This window comes from Megalobrama amblycephala, linkage group LG17 (genome assembly GCF_018812025.1).
Source record: "Megalobrama amblycephala isolate DHTTF-2021 linkage group LG17, ASM1881202v1, whole genome shotgun sequence".
In the NCBI taxonomy this organism is placed as follows: domain Eukaryota; kingdom Metazoa; phylum Chordata; class Actinopteri; order Cypriniformes; family Xenocyprididae; genus Megalobrama; species Megalobrama amblycephala.
This window is the reverse complement of record NC_063060.1, coordinates 30,388,797-30,413,709: the sequence shown is the minus strand read 5'-3', so window position 1 is coordinate 30,413,709 and position 24,913 is coordinate 30,388,797. Positions and strand designations below refer to the sequence as shown.

The 24,913-nt window shown below is 37.6% G+C and overlaps 1 protein-coding gene across 2 annotated transcripts; it reads left to right on the top strand.

Moving 5' to 3' along the window:
- Positions 1-1,352: 1,352 nt before the first annotated feature.
- Positions 1,353-23,177, top strand: ctdsplb (CTD (carboxy-terminal domain, RNA polymerase II, polypeptide A) small phosphatase-like b). 2 transcript variants are annotated; one of them, XM_048162351.1, is made up of 8 exons: positions 1,353-2,005; positions 6,855-7,015; positions 7,259-7,291; positions 10,734-10,835; positions 12,946-13,002; positions 15,867-15,959; positions 16,769-16,954; positions 20,874-23,177. In XM_048162351.1, the coding sequence occupies exons 1-8, from the start codon at positions 1,930-1,932 to the stop codon at positions 20,997-20,999; spliced, it is 834 nt and encodes a 277-aa protein (XP_048018308.1). In that variant the 5' UTR covers positions 1,353-1,929; the 3' UTR covers positions 21,000-23,177. The 2 variants fall into 2 exon arrangements, with proteins under 2 accessions (XP_048018308.1, XP_048018309.1); XM_048162352.1 differs by lacking the exon at positions 7,259-7,291 and having other exon boundaries at positions 1,354-2,005.
- Positions 23,178-24,913: the final 1,736 nt, after the last annotated feature.

Genomic DNA, 24,913 nt, shown 5'->3' with positions numbered 1-24,913 from the left:
GTGCATGTATGTGTGCTGTCAAATATCTGCTAAATGTTTTGTTAAAGATTAGAACATCTTTGACAAAAAAAAAAAATGACTTTAACATTTCCTGTAGTTATAGGTCTTAACATTGTACTGTACTGACATCTTCCTTTCTTTCCCTTTCTCTTATCTCTCTGTTTCCTTCCTTTGCTTGTCCTCTTGCCAGACTGTCTGCAAAGAAGTTTTTTTAAAAGACTGCTAAGAATTTGTATGGACACATCTAGGCCTATAAACCTATTTTCACCCTCAATTTCTGTGTAAAAGTGTGTGTGCATGCAGCCCATTTTAGCTTAACCAATCATTTCTAACTAAAATGACCTTTTTCTTTTTTAAATTAAACATTTTTATTTGAAAGAGCATGCCAAAAAATTGTTCATAAAACGTTTACTTTGTTGGTAAGCTTACTTATAATTGCTTTAGTACCATTATTAGTAATGAATGAAATTTACTATGTCAGGCTCACTTTTCTTACAATTTCTCTGACAAGCTTCATGTAACACTCTGCCCTGCCCCCCTTAAAAAACTCAGACCAGTCAAAACTATTGTTACATGTCAACAAGTGTTGAAGCAACAATACAAGATCAGTTTTTGTGATTGGCTGTAAACATTTAAAGATATTACCTTATTTGGCCCATTTTAGCTGACTTCACCCTATATAATATAGCTACAACTCAAAACAAAGTGCATTGGTTAACATGGAAAAGCTTCACATTTTTGTTAATATGGGTGTGTTAACATTAAATACAGACCATATTGTTTGTTGTTGACTAGGTTATTTTTTATTTATTTTTTAACATAATATTGAGAGACAGAGAACCATATGGAAACATGCGAAATAAAAACTTCAAAAGGGGCAGAAAAAGATGTTACAAACGTGCCACAATATCTTTGAACAGCAGAGGGAGACATGTTATGGAAATTAACTGCGCAAAGGGAAAGCCCTTTACTATTTAAACCTCACAGGCAGAAATATAGTTTCCCACTACATAATACAGGCACAGGCAAATTGGTCTAACTGTATTGTACAGTGTGATGCCTATTTACCTTATATATATCAGTTTCTTCACTCTAAATGATCACTGTTTATTCACATATTGAAGCTGCTCAATACATATTAAACAACAGTATGAAGAAATCAAAACATTGTGAGCTTATTGTTCTCTCACTGTATTTTTCATTCTGAAGCAGAACAGAAAACCATAAACCAGACCAAATGTTTGAGTATTTTATTTGGACTTCGTTTGTTAAATATCGCAACTCCACAGTCGAGTGCCTAAACTAAGCGTTGTTTCATTGGGCGGACTGTGCGCGCTCCCAGACCGTGCTTTTATTTTTAATATGAGGGAGGGGGTTCCCAGAAAATACCTCCTCCTGCTGTTCCTCAGCTCTATCTCGTGAATATCAAACACTCGCCGTCTCCATATTGGAAGCAGAGATCAGAAAACACGGGAAAACATGAAGAGACAGTTTATGACGATCGTTTAAGCGCACAGATGTCGGCGTTCTCCGCTATAGCTCCAGGAGTTTAAACGCAAGCGTTCAGACATCGCGCGGGTCATTTATTCAGCCCGCATTCGGAGGTTTCATGGTCAGTTCGCTAACGCTATCCTATATTAGCAATCCAACCTCCAACTACTTGTTAGCCATTCGGCGCTGGCGCAGTTGATTTTTGTAATGCGCATCCGCACGGGCTGATTGATCAAATGTGTGTCCGCGACGCGTATTTTAATGCAACAAAACGCAAAGATTAGTGGTCGGGTGCAGTCCGTTCGCCCACGCTAGCCTGAGCGACAGCAGTCTGCTGGCTGGCTGGAGATCTGCCATTAACTCGACTAGCTGTTAGCACAACCTGAAACACGGACACGGCCAGAACTCGCTGGAAAAAGGAGCTAACATCTCGTTTCCATGGACAACACGTCCATAATAACGCAGGTTACGAACCCCAAGGAGGAGGAGATACTCTCGTCAAATGCTGAGAAAGGTGAGAAGTGTTTTTTGTGCTTTGAAGTTGGTCGCCGTAGCGCGTTTTGTTAGCTTTACCCACCATTTTAAACGAGCGGGCTGCTGCGTCCGCGGAGAAGAAACATTTCAGGCATTTCATCCCTGTTTGGACTCACATAAACGAGGATATAGTGTTTTTTTTAAATAACTTTTAATATGCTTTCATATGACAACGTGTTACTTTTGATGCAGAACAATCAAGTGTGTTGTTTATATAATTGAGTCGTCCTAACGGCGCAATGTAAACCGCTAAAGAGCGAAAGTTTGGGCTCTGTCAGCGTTGGTCGCCCGTGTTGTGGATGGAGACCAACGTAAACATGTTTCTTTCTGTCACGGGGCAGACTTGCGTAAGTAGAGTGCTTTAAAGGGCGCATGTTTTATTTAAGAAGCGGTGGACTTTTGATTTCTTTTTCTATCAGTCAAGTCAGCAACAGGAATAGTTAAGTAGGTGCGTTATTTAGTTGCCTACAATTTTGTTTTACAAAACACAGGCGAGTCAGTTGTGATGCTGTGTAGGCTGTCAGGAGGCAAACATAATTTTATGCGCCAAAAAGCACATTTTCATTTTTTTTAGGCAAGACACAACCGATTAACAGGGTACACTTGTTGATTAAACCCAGTATCATCAAACCCAACTGATTAATTACGTTACATTAAGACAACGGTTTTGCACATGTTTTCTGAAATGTTGTTTAAATATGCAGATGCATTATTAAATATTAATTTCCAGAACAGAAACAGGAACACTGGATAAAGCTTTGTTTTGTCGACATATGTGAGTTAAACGTTTTTACAGAGGGGATTTTGGACATCTCTTTTTATTACTCCATAAATCAGAAAATACTGTGAAGTGTCAACAGTTAAAAAAATATATATATTTCACCATGTTTTTTTTTGTTGTTTTTTTGGGGGGGTGGACTGTTTTATAAATCAGGTGAACATATATAAACAAATTCCACAGTAAAAAAAAAAAAAAAAAACTATTGGAATAATACTAAAGTTTGGTCTATGTACTATTCAATTCAATTCAAAGCAGCTTTACAGAGAATGTCAACATTACAATTTAGAGAATGCATTTTCAACTAATAATGCAATAATTTAGGCAATTAATTTACAATAATTGTCAGCAATTTAATTGAAGGTAGAAGCAATGAGCTCATGGAAAAATGAATTACATATTAACAATAACTAGGATATATAGAAATTTGGGAATGTGCATGTTGATCCAGATGTTGCATCTTCTGAAGTCCATGCAAGAGTTGGCACCGTCTTCTTCAAAGGTGTTGGTGTACTACTGCTACTGACATGGAGATTTCTGGATCAATACAGGAGAAAAGCTCATTTTTAGAAACAGTCTTTAAAGATATGTATTGCAATTAAAATCTACAGATGCAAAAAGATAGTGTATTAAACACTTTATTGCTATTTTGGATATTTTCTTTCCCCCAGTCTTAATGTGTTGTGAACGAACATGTTGCATGTTTGTTATGAAAGCAGAAAATCTCAGAATTGACCAGTGCATGAAAACTGCGTCTTGCCTTAAAATATGTACATGTTACATGAAAATTTAAAGTAAAAAGATGAGTTTATATAAGACAGTTTTGCAGGGCTGCTCATCTGAGGATGTCCGGTTCTGACAGCAGGCATTTGGATGGAGCACTTCCAGGGCTTTACCTTTGACCTCTGGGTGGCTGAGTGGAGAAGCTCTTCAACAGCTGCCCTCTCAAAACAGCACAGAATAAAGTTTAACAATCTAAAATTGTCCTTTGCGCTTTTGATGGCCTATTAGGCAACACTTTAAATGCCTTTTGTGACTCGCATCTACTGCCTTGATCTCATCCAGACCAGGGTTCCCACTTCAAAGCCATTAATGGGTCTTTCCAACATGTAGATTAATATTAAGCCAGAAGTAATTAAAGTCAGTAGTAATTACAGGATTTTTTTTTAAAGGCAGCTGCTTGAGCTCTGATGGCATCTGATAGTCTGCCGCAGTGATCAATGTCTCTGGCCCGTTGCCTGACAGGGATCTTTTCTGCATTCTGTCCACAATTATGCAAAACGTCCTGTACTTTACTGCATTTTATTCTTTTACTTGTTTGGAGTGCATATGGAAGTAGTTTATATAACAGCCAATTGTTCATTGGATGCCTTTGTAGTCTATATTTTTTACTCTTTATATGTGGTAAAGGCATTTAAATAAAAGTTAGATTACAGACAGATGCGTGTTTATGATTTTTGTGTTGTGGCATTGCAAAGACACACTCACTGTGACAGGCTACTCAGTTGATCTAGATATCAAGATATACGTTTTTTACACCTCGAACCATTATGCTGATCATGCTTCCTGACACGTCAGTTCCTCCAATATTCCTGAGTGAAGCCAAGCTGCTGTCCTCCCACTTAGGAAAAATGATCCTAGCCCTTCTTTTAAAGCGAAATAACACATGGTAATGCTTTATTAAAAGCTGCTTTCTTAGTCAAAACTATTGAAACTCCATTTAAAGTGCAGTCTTTTAATAAGCTCAGTCCTGTTGCTGTAAAATCAGCAGGATCTTTCCAGTTTTAAAAAATGTAATAATTAAATTTCATACTAAATGTTAGTGTAATGTATCGCATAGGTTATTGGATTTTGAGGTGAAAAGCATGAGATGTTCAGCTGAACCTTTGAGATGGTTAAAGGGGCAGGAGAGGAATGCACGGTTCCCATTGGCTGTTTGTTTTCTTAGCCCCACCTCTGCTGATGCTGCCCCTCCTCTCTTCTTCCCTCTCTCCCTCAAATATTCCCCCTCTTCCGCTCATCTGTGCTTCTCTGAAGTCATCAGTGAAACTTCAGGAACAAGGGAAAATAGCCTCTGTCCCTTAAAATGGTGCTGGAGTCGGTAGCCAATGAGTGGAGGGACTAGGGTTTAGGAGCCTAAAGGGGACGGGGTGGGGTTTGTAAGCGAGTGGGGTCTAGTTTCATTTTTTTTTCTGCTTGTCACTATTTTTAAAGGGCCTTTACTTGCTGGTGACCTCAGTGTTAACATTCAGAGCCTCTGCTGTGGTGCTGGAATGAAGGCAGATTATTATTAGTGTGTGTGTGAATGAGGAGAGGAGAACCGCGAGGGTCTTTGGCGTCCCCTCATTATGTGCAGTGTATTGGTGTGTCTTTAATCATTTGTAATAGACTGGACTTTTAATTAAAGATCCCATGTGACATCTTGACTGGGTGAAAGCCATTTCCCTAAAGGGTGTTCATGCATTTCCAAAATCAAGTGTCCCAAATGAGTGTTATCGAACTTTATATGCCATGCATCCACCTTTTTCCTAACGAGCTTACTGTGTTTTAGATTTTGGGTGGCTCTTCCGCTTTGGGGAAGTTCCACTCAAAAATACTAAAACAAATCATTTCAAATCATAAGGCTGCGCTATAAATACTCCTTATCCGTCAGTTTGACTGAATGAGCTTTAAAATTTCCTTCATGTTCAGACGTTACGCTTGGTATTTTAATGTGACTTTGTATGACAAGAATATCTATGGCAAGAGCTCTTTTCAGACGCTGCATTCTTTTCCTCCTGATTATTCTTTTTTTTCCCCCTTTGTATTCCGCTGTAACCGTATGGAAAAAGTGTGAATCGTCTGTCACAATGACAAGTTATTATCACAGACAAGGCTTAAGCCTGTCTCAGACTACAATCCATGTTTGAGCTGTTTTAACTGAAAGCAACTTTCACTGACATATCTTAAAATGTCAGTACCATTGTTTTGTCTCAAGATGCACACCAGTAATGTTTTTTTTTTTTTTTTTTGTAAGGCACGTTTATAAAAGCTACTTAAATATCCTGTTTGAACTAAGGCCTAATCTAAGCCCTGTCTGAAACCAGGCCTTAATGTTCCAGTTAATTAACATTTTTGATTAAGGCAATGTGTTAAATAATACAGACATATATTACTTAAGTGATATTTAACACATCCATAATATTGCATGCGGAAATAATCTGGGGTTATTCATGGTCTGTGGTAGAGTTGTCAAAAGTACCGACTTCGGTACCTAGTTTTACTGAAATTTTAAAAATGTGACGCTTTGAGCGCTGTTGAGTGGATTCGTAAACACCCCTGATTGGCCGTTGTTTTCACGGCTCATCGGGTTTGTCTGTGATTGGCTACAATGATCAACGCTGTAAAAACGTTGTAAATAGTCATCAATGAAGCTCTTCACCGAGCGCTTACACAGATACACACGGACCAGTCCGCTGAGAGACACCTGCTTTCAAACGCTCCTCTCCCACTTTCAAAACGCTTTCAAATTCAAACACTTCCGAGTGCTTTCAAACGCTGCCGTGCGTTGATCACCGTAAGACGTTTGTTCGTCTTTGGATATTAAATGAAATCTGAGAGCTTTTTGATCCCTCTTAGACAGCAACGCAATTACCACTTTCAAGGCCAAGAAAGTTAGTAAAGACATCTTTAAAATAGTCCATGTGACTACAGTGGTTCAACCTTTTTATGAAACAACAAGAATAATTTTGGTTCGCAAAAAAAAAAAAAAGAACTTTATTCAACAATTTCTTCTAATCTGTGTCAGTCTCCGACGCTTTCACCTGAGCACTGACGCATACGTGTGGCGCTGACGCATGAGCCGGCCAATACTGAGCCGGCGTTCTGACATAGGACCCGGAAGCGCAGTGTTTACAACGTGAAAAGCGTAAATCACATGAATTTATTATAATGGACAACCTGAAATAATAATATACCAGTGTGGTCACTAAAAATATCATGCATCCTCAGTAAATTATTATTGTAGTCATTTGTTTTAAACCTATGTTGTCTCTGTCTGTTCTTTTTTTAGTTTCGCTGTCTAACAGCAGCCTGAAGAAAAAAAGGACTCGCAGCATCTTCAGCTCGTTTTTCTGCTGTCTGAGGAGTTACGATGCCGAGCCCCCCGCCACCCCCAACAACAACAGCAGCCCTCTGCCCCCACCTGTGGAGGAGAACGGAGCTCCACCAAAGGTGAGACTGCCCAAACATCCTCTTTATAAGGGAAGTGATCACAGAAGATCAGATGCTTATGATCCAGAGACTCTGCTTCTGCGTATCGCCATCATGTGTGTTTTGCTCATGTTAAATAGAAGTCATCGACTCTCTCTCTCTTTCTGTATCACATGTGTCTGAATTATTGTCCATTTGTCTTGTGGTTCAGCACCTCATTTCCTCTCCTGTTTGTTTCCTCTGTCTTCATCTCTCATGTCCCAGTGTGACCAGGTTGAGGTCATCCCTATCCCCAGTGTATGTATGATTCCACTTCACTCCGTGCCGTCTGTCTGTGTGCTCTCGCATGCCGCATGGAGCGTCGCACCACTGTACACTCGAATCGTCTTTTGAAGCGGCTCTGTGGACAGTGATGCACTTTGCCTGATGGATGCTTGCATACACTGTATATTATACTACTTCTACGGCGACTGGAAAGCCTAATGTTTTTCCTCACAATTATGGGCAACGTGTTGGCTATGCCCCCCCCTCCAGCTTTTAACTATTGGGAGTATGACAACTTCTGATTTGATAAAGCAAGTGTTTATTTCAGCATTTTCTAGTCTGTTGAAAGGTGATAAGCAATATTTCACCACTAGAATGTTTTTCTTCTGCTGGTCGGTCAGGCTACTTTTTACTTCCCATGCCAAAATTTTCACTGGTCTGTTTTTAGCAATGCATTTTTATAATTGCTAGAAATAATTAAATTTTTCATTAACTTTTAGTTTCCTTCTCTCAGTTATTGAAACTTTGTAACAAGCTGGAAATTACTGTTTGGTTCGTCATTTAATATACTTTTACTAATGCTTTGAGGTCTAGAGGTATTTTCTGAGAATTCGACAAAACCTAATCTATGTCATCCAGCTAGATATCAGTCTTAGAGATAGATACGCAGAATTTACAAGAACAGTGTAGAGTACATCACAAAAAAACAAACATTTAAGTTTTGCAAGGCATAAAAATGAATATACACTACCGTTAAAGAGTTTGGTACGTAAGAGGATTAGGGCCAAGCAATAATAAAAAAATAAAACCATCTCGAGATTAAAGTTGTTAAATTTCGAGAAAAAACTCGTTAAATTTCGAGAAAAAAGTCGAGATAAAATGTTGAGAATAAAGTAATTAAATTGCGAGAAAAAAGTCGTTAAATTACGAGAACAAATTAGTTAAATTATGAGAAATGTCGTTAAATTTCGAGAAAAAAGTCGAGATAAAATGTTGAAAATAAAGTCCTTAAATTAACGAATTTATTCTCGTAATTTAACGAATTTGTTCTCGTAATTTAACGAATTTGTTCTCGTAATTTAATGACTTTATTCTCAACATTTTATCTCGACTTTTCTCGAAATTTAACAAGTAATTTAATGGCTATGGTTTTTTCTGCGTATTATGTTAGACATTGGCAAAAGCAAAAAAAAAAAAAAAAAAAAAAAAACACTTCAAAAGGTTCATAAATAGGTTGGATGATTGTCTGCAATATCTAATTGATGGGAGTTTAGCATGTCCTTCTGCTGTTAAAGGGATAGTTCACCCAAAATTGAAAATGATCCCATATTTTACTCACTCTTAAGCCATCCTAGGTGTATATGACTATCTTCTTAGACAAACACAATCAGAGATATGATCTCTTATCCTTATTCCTCCAAGGTTTATAATGGTTGTGAATGGTACCCCAAATTCTGAAGAAAAAAAAAATGCACCCATCCATTAAAAAAATGAATCCATACGACTCCAGGGGGTTAATAAAGGCCTTCTGAGCGAATCGATGCATTTGTGTAAGACAAGTATTATTATTATTTAAAACTTTATAAAGTAAAGTAAAATAACGAGCTTCCGGCACGACAGCCATATGCATTCGCCGTACGTCCAAAAAATGATAACTTCCACGATGTAGTCCAAAATGACATGACATACTATGCGTTGTATGTCATGGCGTAGTGTACTATGTCACGGAAGTTAAAGGGTTAGTTCACCCAAAAAAATGAAAATTCTGTCATTTATTACTCGCCCTCATGCCGTTCCACACCCAAAAGACCTTCATTAATCTTCGGAACACAAATTAAGATATTTTAGTTGAAATCTAATAGCTGTGAGGCCTTCATAGGGAGCAATGGACACTTCCTCTCTCAAGATCCATAAAGGTACTAAAAACATATTTAAATCGGTTCATGTGAGTACAGTGGTTCAATATTAATATTATAAAGCTACGAGAATATTTTTGGTGCGCCAAAAAAAACTAAATAACGGCTTATTTAGTGATGGACGATTTCAAAACACTGCTTCAGGAAGCATCGGAGCACAGATGAATCAGTGTGTTGAATCTGCTGTTCAGAGCACCAAAGTCACGTGATTTCAGCCGTTGGCAGTTTGACACGTGATCTGAATCATGATTCGATACACTGATTCATTTATGCTCCGAATCTTCCTGAGACAGTGTTTTGAAATCGGCCATCACTAAATAAGTCGTTATTTTGGGGGGTTTTTTTGGCGCGCCAAAAATATTCTCGTCGCTTTACAATATTAATATTGACTCACATGAACCGATTTAAATATGTTTTTAGTACCTTTATGGATCTTGAGAGAGGAAACGTCATTGCTCTCTATGGAGGCACACGGAGCCATCGGATTTCAACAAAAATGAAGTGTTCTGAAGATTAACGAACGGCATGAGGGTGAGTAATAAATGACATTATTTTCGTCATTCATTTTTGGGTGAACTAACCCTTTAATGCTTTTTGGACGTACATTGAATGCGTATGGCTGTTTTTAAACTAAGGATATTTTTAAATATATAGATTGTGTTCGTCTGAAAGAAGATAGTCATATATACCTAGGATGGCTTGAGGGTGAGTAAATCATGGAATAATTTTCATTTTTGGGTGAACTATCCCTGTAATCTCAATGCTAGGCTGTTGAAGTCCAGATGGGAAGGTCGGATCTTATAATTTTGCCATAAGATTTTAGAAGCAGCGATCACACAGTCCCCCAATGAAGTTTCTGCTGCTTGATTTGCTGCGCTGTTGTTTGCGTACTGAACAGGAACTCACGTCCAGCAGAACTGTAAGTGTTTTTCTGTGTTTATTCAGCAGTTCAGACTGAGATCATGACTGCACTCCAGCGGTTCCTCCTAAGCTTGATTCATCCCATTAAACAGACAGGGATTTAGATTAGATAGACTCGACAGCATACTGCCTCCCTCTATAACAAGATTGCCTCTGCATGAATTGAGACTGTGCAGCTAGGATTAGAGAACTGGATCAAGAGATGGACCCATTCACCCACAGCTTATAAATAAAGTGATGGGATTTCATACAGGCAGCCAGTGCTGAAGTCACTCTCACACTCTCTAACCTTACCCAACCTGCATCTCTGATTAATGTGTGAAAAACCTTTTAATCCCTACGCAAGGCCATAATCCTTTCCACTTCCGCTCGAAAAGAGCTGGGATGTTACTGCATGAGCGTCATCTGTGCAGCTCAGGAAACACACTTCCTAAAATGCCTGAAGCTTTCCCTTACAATTTCCAGAGGAAATGTGTAGATGGTTGGGGACAGTACTTTTCCCCCCATCTTTCTGCTCATATTGCTTAATAACAGTCTAACACGTCGTGGCTTAACCTCCCGTGCCTAATTTCTCACACATTACACTCAACCCATTCCATGTTAATCATGTTAACTCTTTCTGTTTTGCATTTCCACAGCCTCCAGAGAAGTACCTCCTGCCTGAGGTTAACATAAATGACTATGGGAAGAAGTGTGTGGTAATAGACTTGGATGAGACTCTGGTGCACAGCTCGTTTAAGGTAATTCATTAATTGTTGCATGTAGAAAGTAATCCAGATCATATTCAGGTATTTCCAAGAGAAAAACAACCAGGAATGGGTCACAATGAAACTGACTTCTCTCTGTATTTTGCTCAGTGACTGTGACCCTCAGTGACCTAATTGCGTCAGAGATATATATGCATGCGGGCAGAGCTTCCTGTGATGCTTAGTGACGGCCCAGTCAGGGCTCATTTGTCTCTGCTGCTAGTAGGAGAGTAGAAGAACAACGCTGATTGTGAAACTCAGTAGTGAGCTTTTTATCATCTTGGTCTGTGTGTAAAGCTCAGAAGTTTAGCGTGGTTATAGTTTGATTATAACTTAAGAGTTTAATCCTATTTTATCGTATTTGATATGCAAAATTCGAAGGCCTCTGAATTATCAACATGATCAAAACATGCTGAAAAACCTGTTCTATCACAATCTACTACATGCTTTCTGTCCTCTGACTGAGAAGTTCATACTATTTTTTTAGCAAGTAAAAAGCCTTTTAGTTTTATTGTAAATCCCCTTTAGGGATCCCCTATGGTGCATCTTGTTGATGTGCCATCTTTACACATATTGTACTTAAGCAACCGACATTTTTTCTAGAAAAAATAATGTTAAAATGTGAGTATCAAATATGATACTTCAGGTTTTTGAGGAAAATTGATCTACGTCAATCATCATTGTATTGCCAACATGAAAACTACAGAGCTTTGATCATAAAACTAAGCATTTAAATATCATCTTACTAAAACATATTACATGTTAAAAGTCTGATATACTGCTGTAAAGATCTCATTGATTTATACTAGAAGCTATCAGAATTTCATCCTTTTGGCAATATAAATAGCAGCTGCAACAAATTGCATATTTTGGCACAGTTTGAACTTCTGAAAACAACAACAAAAAAACTTCATATGAGCTTCATTGTTCTCCTGTAAAAGTAAAAGCCTGATGTATCAAATACGATACTCAAAAACACACAAACTTTTTCCAATTCAGAACCTTTTATGTTATTTCATATGTCCATTTTTCCATTCCAAAACCTTTCATGTTACATGTACAAGGTTAATTTGTCTGTGATCCACTGATTTCATTCATGCTAGTAAGGACAAATATGTGAGGTGCGCCATACTGAAACCTCCCTCACACCTGATTAGTAATATTTGGAAGGTTTGTATTGAAAGAACACGGACGCCCTCTGCTGTTTGTTGTTACTGCTCTTTCATTGCGATTATGCAAATTCTAAGTAAATGGAGCTTATCACACATCAATAACCTCTGATTGCTGTCAATTTGTTTATTAGCTGTTAGTTTATTGCTGTGTAATGTTTTGAGAAAGTTGAAGTGAGTAATAAGCTATTTGATGATTTATTATAAAAAAGACAAAAAGAATACAGTTTGTTTACAGTTATTTTCCCGATGTACATACTATATGTACATGAGATTATTACAATAACTGGGTAATAACTAGGTACCCTCCCTGAACCTACCCCTAAACCTAACCTTAACCCATGTAGTTACCTTATATTGTCTAGTACTTTCTTAGGTAAGTACACATAAGTGCATGTACTGTAAAATAAAGTGCAACTGAAAATTCACATTTGGTTATTTTACTTTTTATATTTTAAGATCATCTTTGGAGTTTTTCAAGATATTGTTGTGTAATAGGCACATGAAAAATGCTTTAATAGAATCCAGTGATAAAACACTGTGTATTGATGAGAATTTTAAAATTAACCGATTAATATATCAAATGTAGCCTGATATGATTTATTATTGGAATCTAAAAGCAATGTTCTTCTATTTTGAAAGATGGATGCTCACAAAGTTGCGTTAAAACAATGAATGAAATAAAAATGAATATAACTGTTAATAGCCACATCAAATAAAAACATATTAGAAGCGTATTGAGCCAGTGCATGACAAACCAAAACATGAGTATTTAATAAGATTCATGCATACTGCCTGGAAGGCTGTTCGGGTATTTCAGAAAATGTGTGAAACTTAATTTTTTGTGGGCTTAGTTGGGTCACTTTCTCTACATTTGTTTCCCATCTGATGCTGTGTCATAACTCCTCTGTTTTGCGTTTGTTTCTCTCTCATAGCCTATTAGCAATGCTGATTTCATCGTCCCAGTGGAGATAGATGGCACAGTGCATCAGGTACAGAATTGATGGAAACATGCACAGGTTTCATATTACACTCTAGTGTGTTCCATAGCAGTTATGATCCAATTTATAGTTTTTATGTCAGTGTCAGCTTCATTAGATGAAGTGGTGAAAATGGCTGAGTGGCTGTTCCCTTGTTCAAGTAATCCAGGATAGGCTGTCTGTCCTGGGAGGCCTATTCATGATTACTTGCACTAGGTGGCAGCTGTTTATCTTCATGGAGCTGATACAAATCATCTGTGCTTTATTTGTGTTCCTCTGTGTTTTGGCATTCAGATTGAAGAACAAGAAAATGACTTTTAATTTATGATATTATATTATATTATATTATATTACTATTATTATATTTTATTATTATTATAGGTTTTATATATTATAAAGATAATGTCTTATTTTTTAAAATTAATTAAATGACTGCACATCATATTAGATATTATTATATTATGTTATTTCATAAGTTATTATATGTATCATGAAAATGTTTATTATTTGAACTGTCTTAAATGGCTCTGCATCATAATATTGTATTATATTTTATATAATATTTTTATTATATGTATTATGAACATTTATTATCATTTAAATGGACTTAAATGGCTTTGTTTATGACAATATTGTATTACATAATATATTGTGTTATATTGTTTTATAAAGATTTAATTATTCTTATTATTATTAATATGCATTATAATACATGTATAGAGTGCAACAGTGCCCATCCACTTTTTTAGCTATGTTGGTTACGGAAGTAGTTTTTCCATTCATTTCTCCCATATGGATTTAAAAGAAAACTTTATTAAAGTGTTATAAGCCATGAACCAAGCCAACCAGCTACGAGGTGAACAAACTTTGATTTGAAGCAGAAAAGTATGTGAAAATTGGACAAAAAGAAAAAGGTACAAGACTGTGTACTTGACGGCTTTATTGAGGCAAAGAATATGGAGTGAATTTTGTGCCATAATTAAACAAACAAATCCAGTCTGCTTTGCAAAGGGAAAACTCGACTCGCAAACAAACAGAAAGCAATGTGCAAATACAAAGGCCAGTTTGAGTGAGAACGCAGAGGAGTAACAAATGTTTTGTATTGTTTTTACAAATAAAAATAAATATTTCAAAAATAAATACAAACCATCCTACAAATTGCATATAACCTGTGAACAAATACTAAAACTATAGAATATAAATGCATACCTGTCTGTTATGATTGTGAGACATTTTATGAGATCTCTCGGCTCAATTTTCTCACAAATTTGTCCAGACAGATTTTCTCACAAATGCAGTTGAGCAACTTCCTCTTCCAAAACAGCAGATGGCGCTATGCTAGGGGATCAGTGTAGCGCTAGAGAGAACGTGCAAATCTTAGCAGCGCCAGGTCGCAGCGCCACTTCCAGTGGCATCTGGTGGAGTAGTTGTTTTTTTTGTTTTTTTTTTTAAATAAAAGATTTGATGATGCATATTATATACTAGCAAGCAGATGCGACCAGAATATGAACCCAGTAAGCTAAATTGCATAAGCATTTTCCCATAAAAGAACATACACACACAAAAGGAGTTCCCAGCGGCCGATGGACATATACGCACACACGCACGTGCAAACATAAACATTATTTATTTATTTATTTATTTATTTAATGTGATCTCACATTTACCCATTTTCATTATATTACAAAAAAATTCTATACTTCATTGCACTGCCAAATTTCCATTCATCACTTTATTAATTTACGTGCATTAAATTAATGTAAAATAACCTGCCAAAATTTACATAACCTCAAAGCCACAAGGATCATAACTTAAGATGAATGAATTTCTGATGTTTGTCTCTTTTAGGCGGGGAAAAAAAACTGTATGAGATATTACAATAATAAAACAACGCAAGATGATAAATAAAAAATTGTAAAAGTCTTTAGTTTTTATATAGTAACTCTGTCCAACAGCGACACCCGCTGGTAAAGTTAAAAAGAATGGCTGAACATCAGTTAACAAATAAAATATATTGTTTGTATTGTTACTGCCTTTTGTTATTATTTTGGAAAAAAGTAGAAATACGTAAAAACACTAACTTGATGAGATTTATTGGTTTTAATAAACAGAATATTGCACAGTGTAAAAATACAAAATGTAATTGTATTTTGCCTTTTTTATGTATTGTTTATTTTACCAGGAATATGTGACAACATTAAGTGTAACGGGACATGAATTAAAAAAAAAATGTAGTAGATTGAGTTTGTTTGCAAAATGCTGGATTTAATTATGGCACAAAATTCACTCCATAAAAGAACTACAATCCCCTGAATCATTGCAAACAACATAATCAAATTAAAACTATGTAGAAATATAAAACTACTCATTTAAAAATGTTGATAATGTCTATAGAAACAATATATTTTATGTTTATTGCAAAATGTGCATATACATACAAATATTAAAGTATTTTGAGACCATAGGGAGATTTACTCAATTAGGTCATTCACAGTGCTTCATGGGAGTAGGTGGAGCAAATTAGCTCTGTTGGTGTCGGTGGTTTGCTTATTTGGACTCTGATTGGTGGAATTTACTGTACAGCATCATGGGTAATGTAGTTTTCACCAGGAATTCCACTATTAAATGGTAATTTTAAAAAGTTGAAATAATGCTTTCCGACGGCTTTAACAGAAGCATACACCATCGATTAACATCCTTGTAGCGCACAGTAGGGCTGTCTAAAAAAGGTTTCTAAGTTATCATTAAAAATCAGTTGCCCTAATATGGACAAAAATGAATGGAGTTTTTACTTCCGGAATCTGACTGTTGAACTCTATTATGAGCACTTATCATTCAAATTGACTTAAATGGCTCACAATATCTCCCCTTCCTAGGTGTATGTGCTCAAAAGGCCGCACGTTGACGAGTTCCTGCAAAAAATGGGCGAGCTGTTTGAATGTGTGCTTTTCACAGCCAGTCTAGCCAAGGTTTGTCCACCACACTATGACACTGCCTCGTTTAATGTTAACAAAAATGTCAAAAGACTCAGCAGTCAGTCAGCATCTCACAAACACTCAATGACTGAAACAGTCTGAATGTTATTTAAGGGAGAAAGTAGTGTGATATACCTGCCAGAGTCCTGCTGAGTGATTTAAGGTCTGTTGGGTAGGTGTTGAATCATACCTGCTCTGCTAATATCTGACCCCCCTCTCTGTCTCTGTGTGGCCTGCGTTTGTTTTAGCCGCTAATGCATGGGTAAGTGTCTCTATGGCAACTCTTCCAGAATGCGCGCCATGTACCAGTAGTTGCAGTCGCTGCTGCCTTCACCTTTGAAAGCGCACATTGTTTGAGTTTGGCCGCTTTTACGATATGCTGTGAAGTTTCATTTGTCACCATATCTGTAGCTAATGTCTCTGATGTGTTTTGTTCTTCTCATTCCTGTTAGTGACACATTAGCCGTTGAGAATGTATGCGGCCCACTGTAGTTTAGATCATGTGTCTTGGTTGCTTTCGTGTCTGTTATATCGAGGACATAATGGCTCATTCGCTTTAATAGCAAGCTTTCTTACTGAGAGGCACGTATCTGACTATGGTTTTGTAGGTTTCCTTGCAGTCCTCTTTGTAGACATTTTTAGTGTTGCGTTGCCCTAGCAGCTGGCATTTTCTCTGTTTTACATTTATATTTGTTGCAGGGAGCAGCTGGATGATTCCACAGTGACTCTACAGTTTATTAAAAAAAAAAAAAAAAAACCCTTTTGACTTGTCTAAGTGTCTGTTCTGTCTGTGTGTGCTTCAGTATGCCGACCCGGTGGCAGACCTGCTGGACCAGTGGGGTGTGTTTCGGGCACGACTCTTCCGTGAATCCTGCGTTTTCCACAGAGGGAACTATGTCAAAGACCTTAGTCGGCTCGGGAGAGAGCTCAGGAACGTCATCATTGTGGACAACTCCCCTGCATCCTACATTTTCCATCCTGAAAATGCTGTGAGTTTCGATTGCTGACGAAACACTTAACCATTAACCAAACTGTAGTTCGGTTACTCTTGAACATCTTTAGTAGGGTTGAGGGCCGAGTTTCTTTAAAAACACACACACAAAAAAACACACACAAAGGCATTCCGTTTGATTCCTGAACATTTGTCTTTAACTTAAGTGAATTACAATTCTACCGCGCATCCAAAGTAGTCTGACTCCCAAATGATTCTTTTCACATACAGCTTACAACTTACTGTTATGCTGTTCTTTAGGCTTGTGAGACTTGGTTCATATAGTTGAACTGGTTGTTTATATGACATTGTGCAGTTAAGATACACTGTAACTTTTTGGGGATTTAAAGGTGCCCTTGATTCAAAAATTGAATTTACCTTGGCATAGTTAAATAACAACAGTTCAGTACATGGAAAAGAGTACATGGCAGCCAGTTAACGTCTGGAGCTGCACACAGCCGAATTATCAGACTAGGTAAGCAAGAACAACAGTGAAAAATGGCAGATGGAGCAATAATAACTGACATAATCCATGATAGCATGATATTTTTACTGATATTTGTAAATTGTCTTTCTAAAAGTTTTGTTAGCATGTTGCTAATGTACTGTTAAATGAAGTTAAAGTTACCATCGTTTCTTACTGTATTCACGGAGACAAGAGCCGTCGCTATTTTCATTTTTTTAAACACTTGCAGTCTGTATAATGCATAAACACAACTTCATTCTTTATAAATCTCTCCAACAGTGTAGCATTAGCCGTTAGCCACGGAGGACAGCCTCAAATTCACTCAGAATAAAACTTTAACATCCAAATAAATACTTTACTCACATAATTCGAAGCATGCATGCAGCATGCATGACGAACATCTTGTAAAGATCCATTTGAGGGTTATATTAGCTGTGTGAACTTTGTAAATGTGCTGTAATATAGTCGACAGCTGGTGTGGCAGGGAGCACGCGATTTAAGGGGGCGGCGCCGAGTGTAAATCAGTGCATTGTTAATTATGCCCCAAAATAGGCAGTTAAACAAATTAATTTAAAAAAATCGATGGGGTATTTTGAGCTGAAACTTCACAGACACATTCAGGAGACACCTTAGACTTATATTACATCTTGTGAAAGAACGTTCTTGGGCACCTTTAAAAAAACAAAATCTTATTAATGGGAGGGTTAAATAATCTTCCAAACAATGTCTTTACCCAAATATAAATCATAAGTTAATCAGAGCTGTCGGGACGGATTTCTTAAAAAATTGCATACGCATGTCATTCACCTGTGCTTCTCTCATCATATCAATACACAGAGAAAAGTATCTCCAGCTATGGGTACTGTGAAGCTGAAAATAAGAGAAATTGGATCATTCAAAATAGGAAACCTCTGGCGAATCACCAGTTGTTTTAAAAAAAAGAAAAGAAGAATTTTTATTTGTCCGGTATCTCAAACCACATTAGTCTACGCAAAGGAGCACACCCGAAGCACAACCAAGTTTTATTTTGTAACCACTAGGGGGCCAGAAGTTACAAAAGCCCTGTATCCACCGCAGGAAATTTTCCCAGGGACTTTGGAGTGGTACTCAGTGGGTTTCGACCACAGGAACCAGGGTCTAAATGAAGTTCTGGGTCAAAATTTCCCCATCAGAAAGTCCCTGCTCACTAGGTAGTACTTTTTCAAAGTTCAGGAACTTTCGGGGGTGGGACTTGGGCGCTGAACAAGCTGATTGGTTGACTTCACGCAGCATTTTTATTGGTTGACTCCACGTGCACGCAGGATTTTATTTCAGCCACCATTTTTAAAAGTCTGTTGCGGTGCATGCAGTAAGAGTTGTTTGCTATTTAAATCAACATTTGGAGTTTAAAAAAATTACGACCAATGGACCAACAATTAGGTTCAGGCTTTATTAAGCTTATATGCAGAGGACAAAATCCAGCGGGAACTAGAAAGTCATGCCCAGTCCTACGTCACCATCTAATCTTCATGGTACTTTAGACTGCGATGGAAACTCAGATAGCAACAGGTATGGTGGAAAAAAAGTTCCTGGGAAAAATTGTTCAGGGTAATTTCGGTGGAAACGAGGCTAAAGTGTACCTTTTAAAGATACACATTATGAGAATCATTATTATTTTAGAAAATAAATTTATGAAGTGCCATTTTAAAAGGAGAATATAATGTAGGATATCATGTATAGATAAGGCCAATTATTTTATTTATTTTATTTAATTATTTATGCCACATTTAAAAAAAAATGGTGTAAATGCAACTTGCGAAAATAATTTAAAATTATGTAATTTAATTTAAATGTATAACATTTTTTATCTCATAATTTGGCTATTGCATTTCTTTTTTCAAACCAATATTTCGTCCTGAAAAAGTGCCAAAAGAATTATGGCACCAGAATCATTAAGAAGATTCTGAAACAAGATAAATTCCTTATGATTTCCGTCACTGTTCTTTTGTACTTCTTGTAGTACCTACCTCAATTTACACTGTCCTAAACTGGTGCTACAAGATTCTGGCAACATTATTATTGTGTTTTTGTTAGGGATGTCCCGATCACGTTTTTTTGCCCTCGAGTCCGAGTCTGAGTCATTTGATTTTGAGTATCTACCGATACCGAGTCCCGATCCGATACTTCTATAATACATGAAAAAGAATAAAGAAGAGCGAAAAAAACAGATCCAGGAACAGTGCTTTTCAGGTTTTTCAGGAATCTAACAATCGTTTTCACGTACAGAAAATGGATAAAGTAATCAAATATAAAATATCACTGCATATTATCTTTACTGTATAAAATAAATAAAGATTAATCATTATTGAAGTTACAAAAACTATTCAGTCAAGAGCAGTGAGTGATTTCTTTGTTATTTGTTGTTTGATTTAACATTAAAAACAGGCAGCAGGAATAGTTTTTTTCCCCTATAAGACATGCACGATCCAGTACATATACTGTTACACATGCGCTGTCTTTCTCGACTGTTATACGTTCACTTAAGACATAACCGACTATGTTTGCTAGGATACTCGCTAAGACGGGCATGTTGACATAATTTTTGTATGAATTTGTCCGCTGAAGCGCAAGACTTGAAAGAGAACTCAGTATTTGCGCGCTGACTGAAATAAGCGTGTGCGCGCTTCGGATGAGTGCACACAAATCTTCTCACAGCGCGTGCGAGTTCTCTTTCGCGTCTTGTTCTTGAAGGTTTAAATCAGCAAGGCTTAAATGAGTTAGTTTAAACACAGACAGCAACGTGTGCTGTTCAGGTCTCACCTGTATCAACACCCGGGTGATGACGGCGTAAATGACTGGACATTAGAGCATACGGCACTCGCAGTTAACAGTTTACAAAAAGTGACTGTTTTGTCCACACTTTTTGATTATCGTTGTTGCGCATCCATCGACTGAAACATACATTATTTGAACTCTGTCTGTTTTCCACGTTGCTATTTTAAACAAACCATATTAACCAATAGATGCGTCGTCATTCGAGATGGACCGCGGTGCAAGTGCGTACCTAACCGTAAGTGGAGAACCTTAGGGTTCGATTTTTTTACTGAGAACCGTTGCACCCCAATACATATATATCCGAGTCCTGATCGGGAGGTAACGTCCGATTCCGATCGAGTCTGAAACCACGTGATCGGGCCCGATTTCCGATCATGTGATCGGATCTGGACATCCCTAGTTTTTGTTGTTGTTTGTTTGTTTGTTTGTTTGTTTGTTTGTTTGTTTGTTTGTTGGTCACTGAAAGTGAAAATGCTGCATACTGTGCCAAAAGGACAGCAATATTTGATGTTTAATGCAATTAGGTGAAGCAAGATTTCAGACCAGTGACCTTTCATAATGCAGGATTATCGCTTGTATCACCTGGTTATAACACAACATCAGGTTCTAAATGCGTATGTGTTTGCATCTTGTGAAGGTTCCCGTGCAGTCGTGGTTTGATGACATGACTGACACGGAGCTCCTGGACCTGCTGCCTTTCTTTGAGGGACTGAGCAAAGAGGAGGACGTGTACGGGGTGCTGCAGAACCTGAGGGGCAGGTAGCAGCCTGAGCCGCAGCGCCTGACGAGGGGCCAGTGAAGTCCCCCGGTGGAGAGCAGAGGAGCCGCTCCGCTCAGCTCCCAGCTCCTCTCTGCTCCAGCCTGCAGTCCTCACCTCACCGATACCACCATGACATGCACACAGTGACATGAACAGACTTTTAACATTTAGTGGACACTCAAATATTTCTCTTTTGAAAAGTGCTTATGATAAACCAAAAAAAATCAACCTTTTCTTTCCTTTTTATGAAATGAAAATATTCAAGTCATAACCATTCTTTGAGGTGTTGCTATGCAGGTAGAAATCCGTAGGGTTAAAGGACTGTGGGGTTTCCTCTCCGACCCAACAAAGTGCCTTTTTTGAATGTCATTTTTACGGGGGAAATTAACATTTTGTACACGACATATTTCCAGAGAACCTAATCTTTACAAGAAATATATGCTTTAAAACGGAGGCAGGTCAGTCTCTTTTTATAAAAGCACTGTTAAAGAGGCCAGAGATTTTTAATTATGTAAAGCTGGGTACACGTCTCCATCTTTGTTCTTCTTGTGCTCCTTTTATTTTCAGTTTTGCTTTAGCTTGTGCCATTATATAGACTGATACTATTATCTAGACTTGTATATGTTTAGTTTGTTTTCTAAGAGCAAAGGAATGCATTTGCACTTGTTAGGTTACTCTTCCAGTATACCGCAGCCTCTTTTGCCAACTAACCTAGGAGAAACGATCTTAAACCGAAGATTGTATCGTGCCAATCGCTCATAATTTTAAAAACGTTTCGTTTTCAGCAAACAGGCCAGCCGCTAATATTGGTGCTGGAGACAAATGTTTGGACATTTCAAAAATTGTTTTAGTCGCTAGTCTTTCTTGAAACGTTACGTTGATCTGAATGCCTTTGGTGAAGTAGCGTAGACACTGCAGTTGTTCCCCCGGCTGTATTAGTAAGGGGAAGTGTCCTTTATGGAAGCCAGGATGCACAATTGCAAATGTATCCCTTTTATCGTTTTTAATTCTTTTGTCGTTCATCGTTTGAGTCGTCGAGAATTGGTACAGGTTCATCATCTTTTTATTTTTTAATTAGTTTCGACTTGTTTTAAACCTTACCCTGCTGCTGCTACCACTGTACACTACACTACAAAAGACCTCCCTGTAGGTGCGACCAGTACCAGCCCAGGGACTAGAGCGCTGTGCAGCTTGTGCCAGAGCATCGTTCATAGGCGAAACGGACGTTTTTAATCGCAGTCGGGCCTTAAAGGGTTTGCTCTTGTCCTGTTGCGGTGCAGCCCTCCTGTAGAAGTAAACGGAGGCCTTTTCTCCTGATGAGATTCTGGTTCTGAGTTTTGAAAGTGCTCGGCGCAAGCTGTGCAGACTCTGCATCACCGCAGTGCCTAAGATGAGAGGAGCAGTGGCGGCATGTCCCGATCCACTGCTGAACAGGCAATAACCTCTCTTTCTCTCTCTCTGCCCAGAGTCCGCCACGTCACAGTTCAGTCCTGTTTTTTTTTTTTTTTTTTTTAATTCCCTCAGTCTTTCTTCGTCTACCTCTCTCCATCTCTCTTCATCCTGTTCCGCAGCAGGCGAGGGAGAGCAATTCATTCTCACTTTTATGGTCTTCTGTCAGTATTTGAACTGTATGCTTATGTTATCCACACCTGCTGTTTTCTGCTTGTTGACGTTCTGTACAGCCTCTCCTATCGTCGACTCTTTCAAATCTGCTGGTTGTTGAAGATCTTCTTGCTGTCTAGATATTTGGCTTGCTTTTTATATCTAATCGTTAAACACAATACTTCTCACATTTGCAAATGTCACTTTTTTTTCTTTTTTTAAAAAAATACAATTAACTCCAGGTGACAGCGTTGAAACACTATTGGTTTAGCTCACGATTTTTATTTACTTTTGTTCTGTGTTTTTCACTTCTAAACTGTAGGGTGCTGTTTTTAACACACATTGTTTTCGTGATGTCACGCCAATGTTTTAAAGCGGCACGTCCAATTAAATTATGCCTTATTTTCTTTGATATTTTTCAGTAAGCCATACAGACACGATTTACTCTGGGCTTGAAATCAGTTCGGAGAGGCTGTACAGTGCTGATGTTTGGAGTATATTTCAAGTTGAATTCATGGTTGTCGCAAGTTTTCTTCCGGACTCTGACATGTTATATTAAAGCACCTTTTTAAAAAACAACACAGTGTCTTCTTTTATATTGCAGTGTACTAAAAGTCCAGTATCCTCAGATCTTTCCATTTCTTTAAAGTAAATGTCACTTCTTGAATGGTGTCTTTTAGCATATCTTAAGAGGTTGAAAGATTTTAGTGTAATTTTAGGGTTTAATTGTATCAGCAAGCAAGTAATTGCCTGTGCTTATTTGAGTATAATGATTATAAACAAAAAATGATTAGTTTAACTTCCTAATGTCTTCCATTAGGTTAGAATTTTTTTTTTGTCTTTTAACTAGTTGCTTATTACTAGAATATTGGCTGTTTATTAGTAATTAAGCACATATTAATGCCTTATTCTACATTCTTAATCCTACCCAACACCTAATCTTCACTAACTTACTATTAATAAGAAGTAAATTAGGCGTTCATTGAGGGAAAAGTTGTAGTTAATAGTAAATACATGTTACCTATATTAAACTGTTACCAATGTTGGTACTTCAATAAATACAGTGAGGTTCAAAACTTTGAGATTGCTAGTTAAATTTATTTTGCATTTAATTTAACATTTTTGTTAAAAATAATATCAGTATAATGAGTTGAGGGAAAGTTGAATTAAAAAAAATTAACATGAATTTCAAAATGTCTGATTTAATGGCAGCAGCACTCACGAGCTCCACACGTTTGTCAAACCTGACCATGTTCTCCTGCATGATTTAAAATGATCCAAAGAGCATCAGACCCTCTGTAGTCACGTTTAATCTCACAGATTTACTATGGTTAAAGGGTTTGTTCACCCAAAAATGACATTTCTGTCAATTACTCACCCTCATGTTGTTCCACACCTGTAAGACCTTCGTTCATCTTCAGAACACAAATTGTTTATATTTTTGATAAAATCCGATGGCTTAGTGAGTGCTTAGTAAAGGTGCTAAAGAGGAAGTTTTGCTTTATACATTTTTGCAATATTATTTGAAACTGTCTTTACTAACTGATAAAAGACTTTATTAGGTGCACTGAAAGGAATAATGTTAATATACATCATCTGTGCACGAGGTAGGGCCTTAAACACATCAGCCAATCGTTTACGCGATCATCGCGTAAATGATTGGCCCTCTGGCTTGTCAATCACTGCCGTGACGTTCCTTATGAGAGACGTGCGCGGATTGGCCCTCTGGCTTGTCAATCACTGCCGTGACGTTCCTTGTGAGAGACGTGCGCGGCTGCGCGCTCCAGTAACTTTCCACACTCCACAGGCGCCGCATGCAATGTTTTTGTCAGGAGACAGGAGTAACAACTGCAGATTATGAGTTACATGCGGTGAGTCCGACATAATGAATCCACTCACACGACATAGCGAATGCCGGTGGTAAACACTCGTGCACGAGTTTTGGGAGGCGTTCCCTCGAAATTCTTACGCATGTGCTCATTTCAAAAACTCAGTAACAGTCTTTGGTTTCTCAGTCGACGAAAAGATCCTCTTTAGCACCTTTAATTTACACTTTCAGATGTCCAGAAAGCTACTAAAAACATATTTAAAACGGTTCATGTGACTACAGTGGTTCAACCTTAATGTTATGAAGCGACCAGAATTTTTTTGTGCGCCAAAAAACTAAATAATGACTTTATTCAACAATATCTAGTGATGGGCGATTTCAAAACACTGCTTCATTAAGCTTCACAAATCTTTTGTTTCGAATCAGTGGTTGGGAGCGTGTATCAAACTGCGTGATTTCAGTAATGTGTTCATCATAAGTGTTTCGA

Excerpts from the sequence above, each read along its gene's own strand:
- ctdsplb (XM_048162351.1), top strand. The coding sequence starts at position 1,930 with ATGGACAACACGTCCATAATAACGCAGGTTACGAACCCCAAGGAGGAG. Across the intron at positions 15,960-16,768 it reads TCACAGCCAGTCTAGCCAAG|TATGCCGACCCGGTGGCAGA; the intron begins GTTTGTCCACCA and ends TGTGTGCTTCAG. Across the intron at positions 16,955-20,873 it reads TTTTCCATCCTGAAAATGCT|GTTCCCGTGCAGTCGTGGTT; the intron begins GTGAGTTTCGAT and ends CATCTTGTGAAG.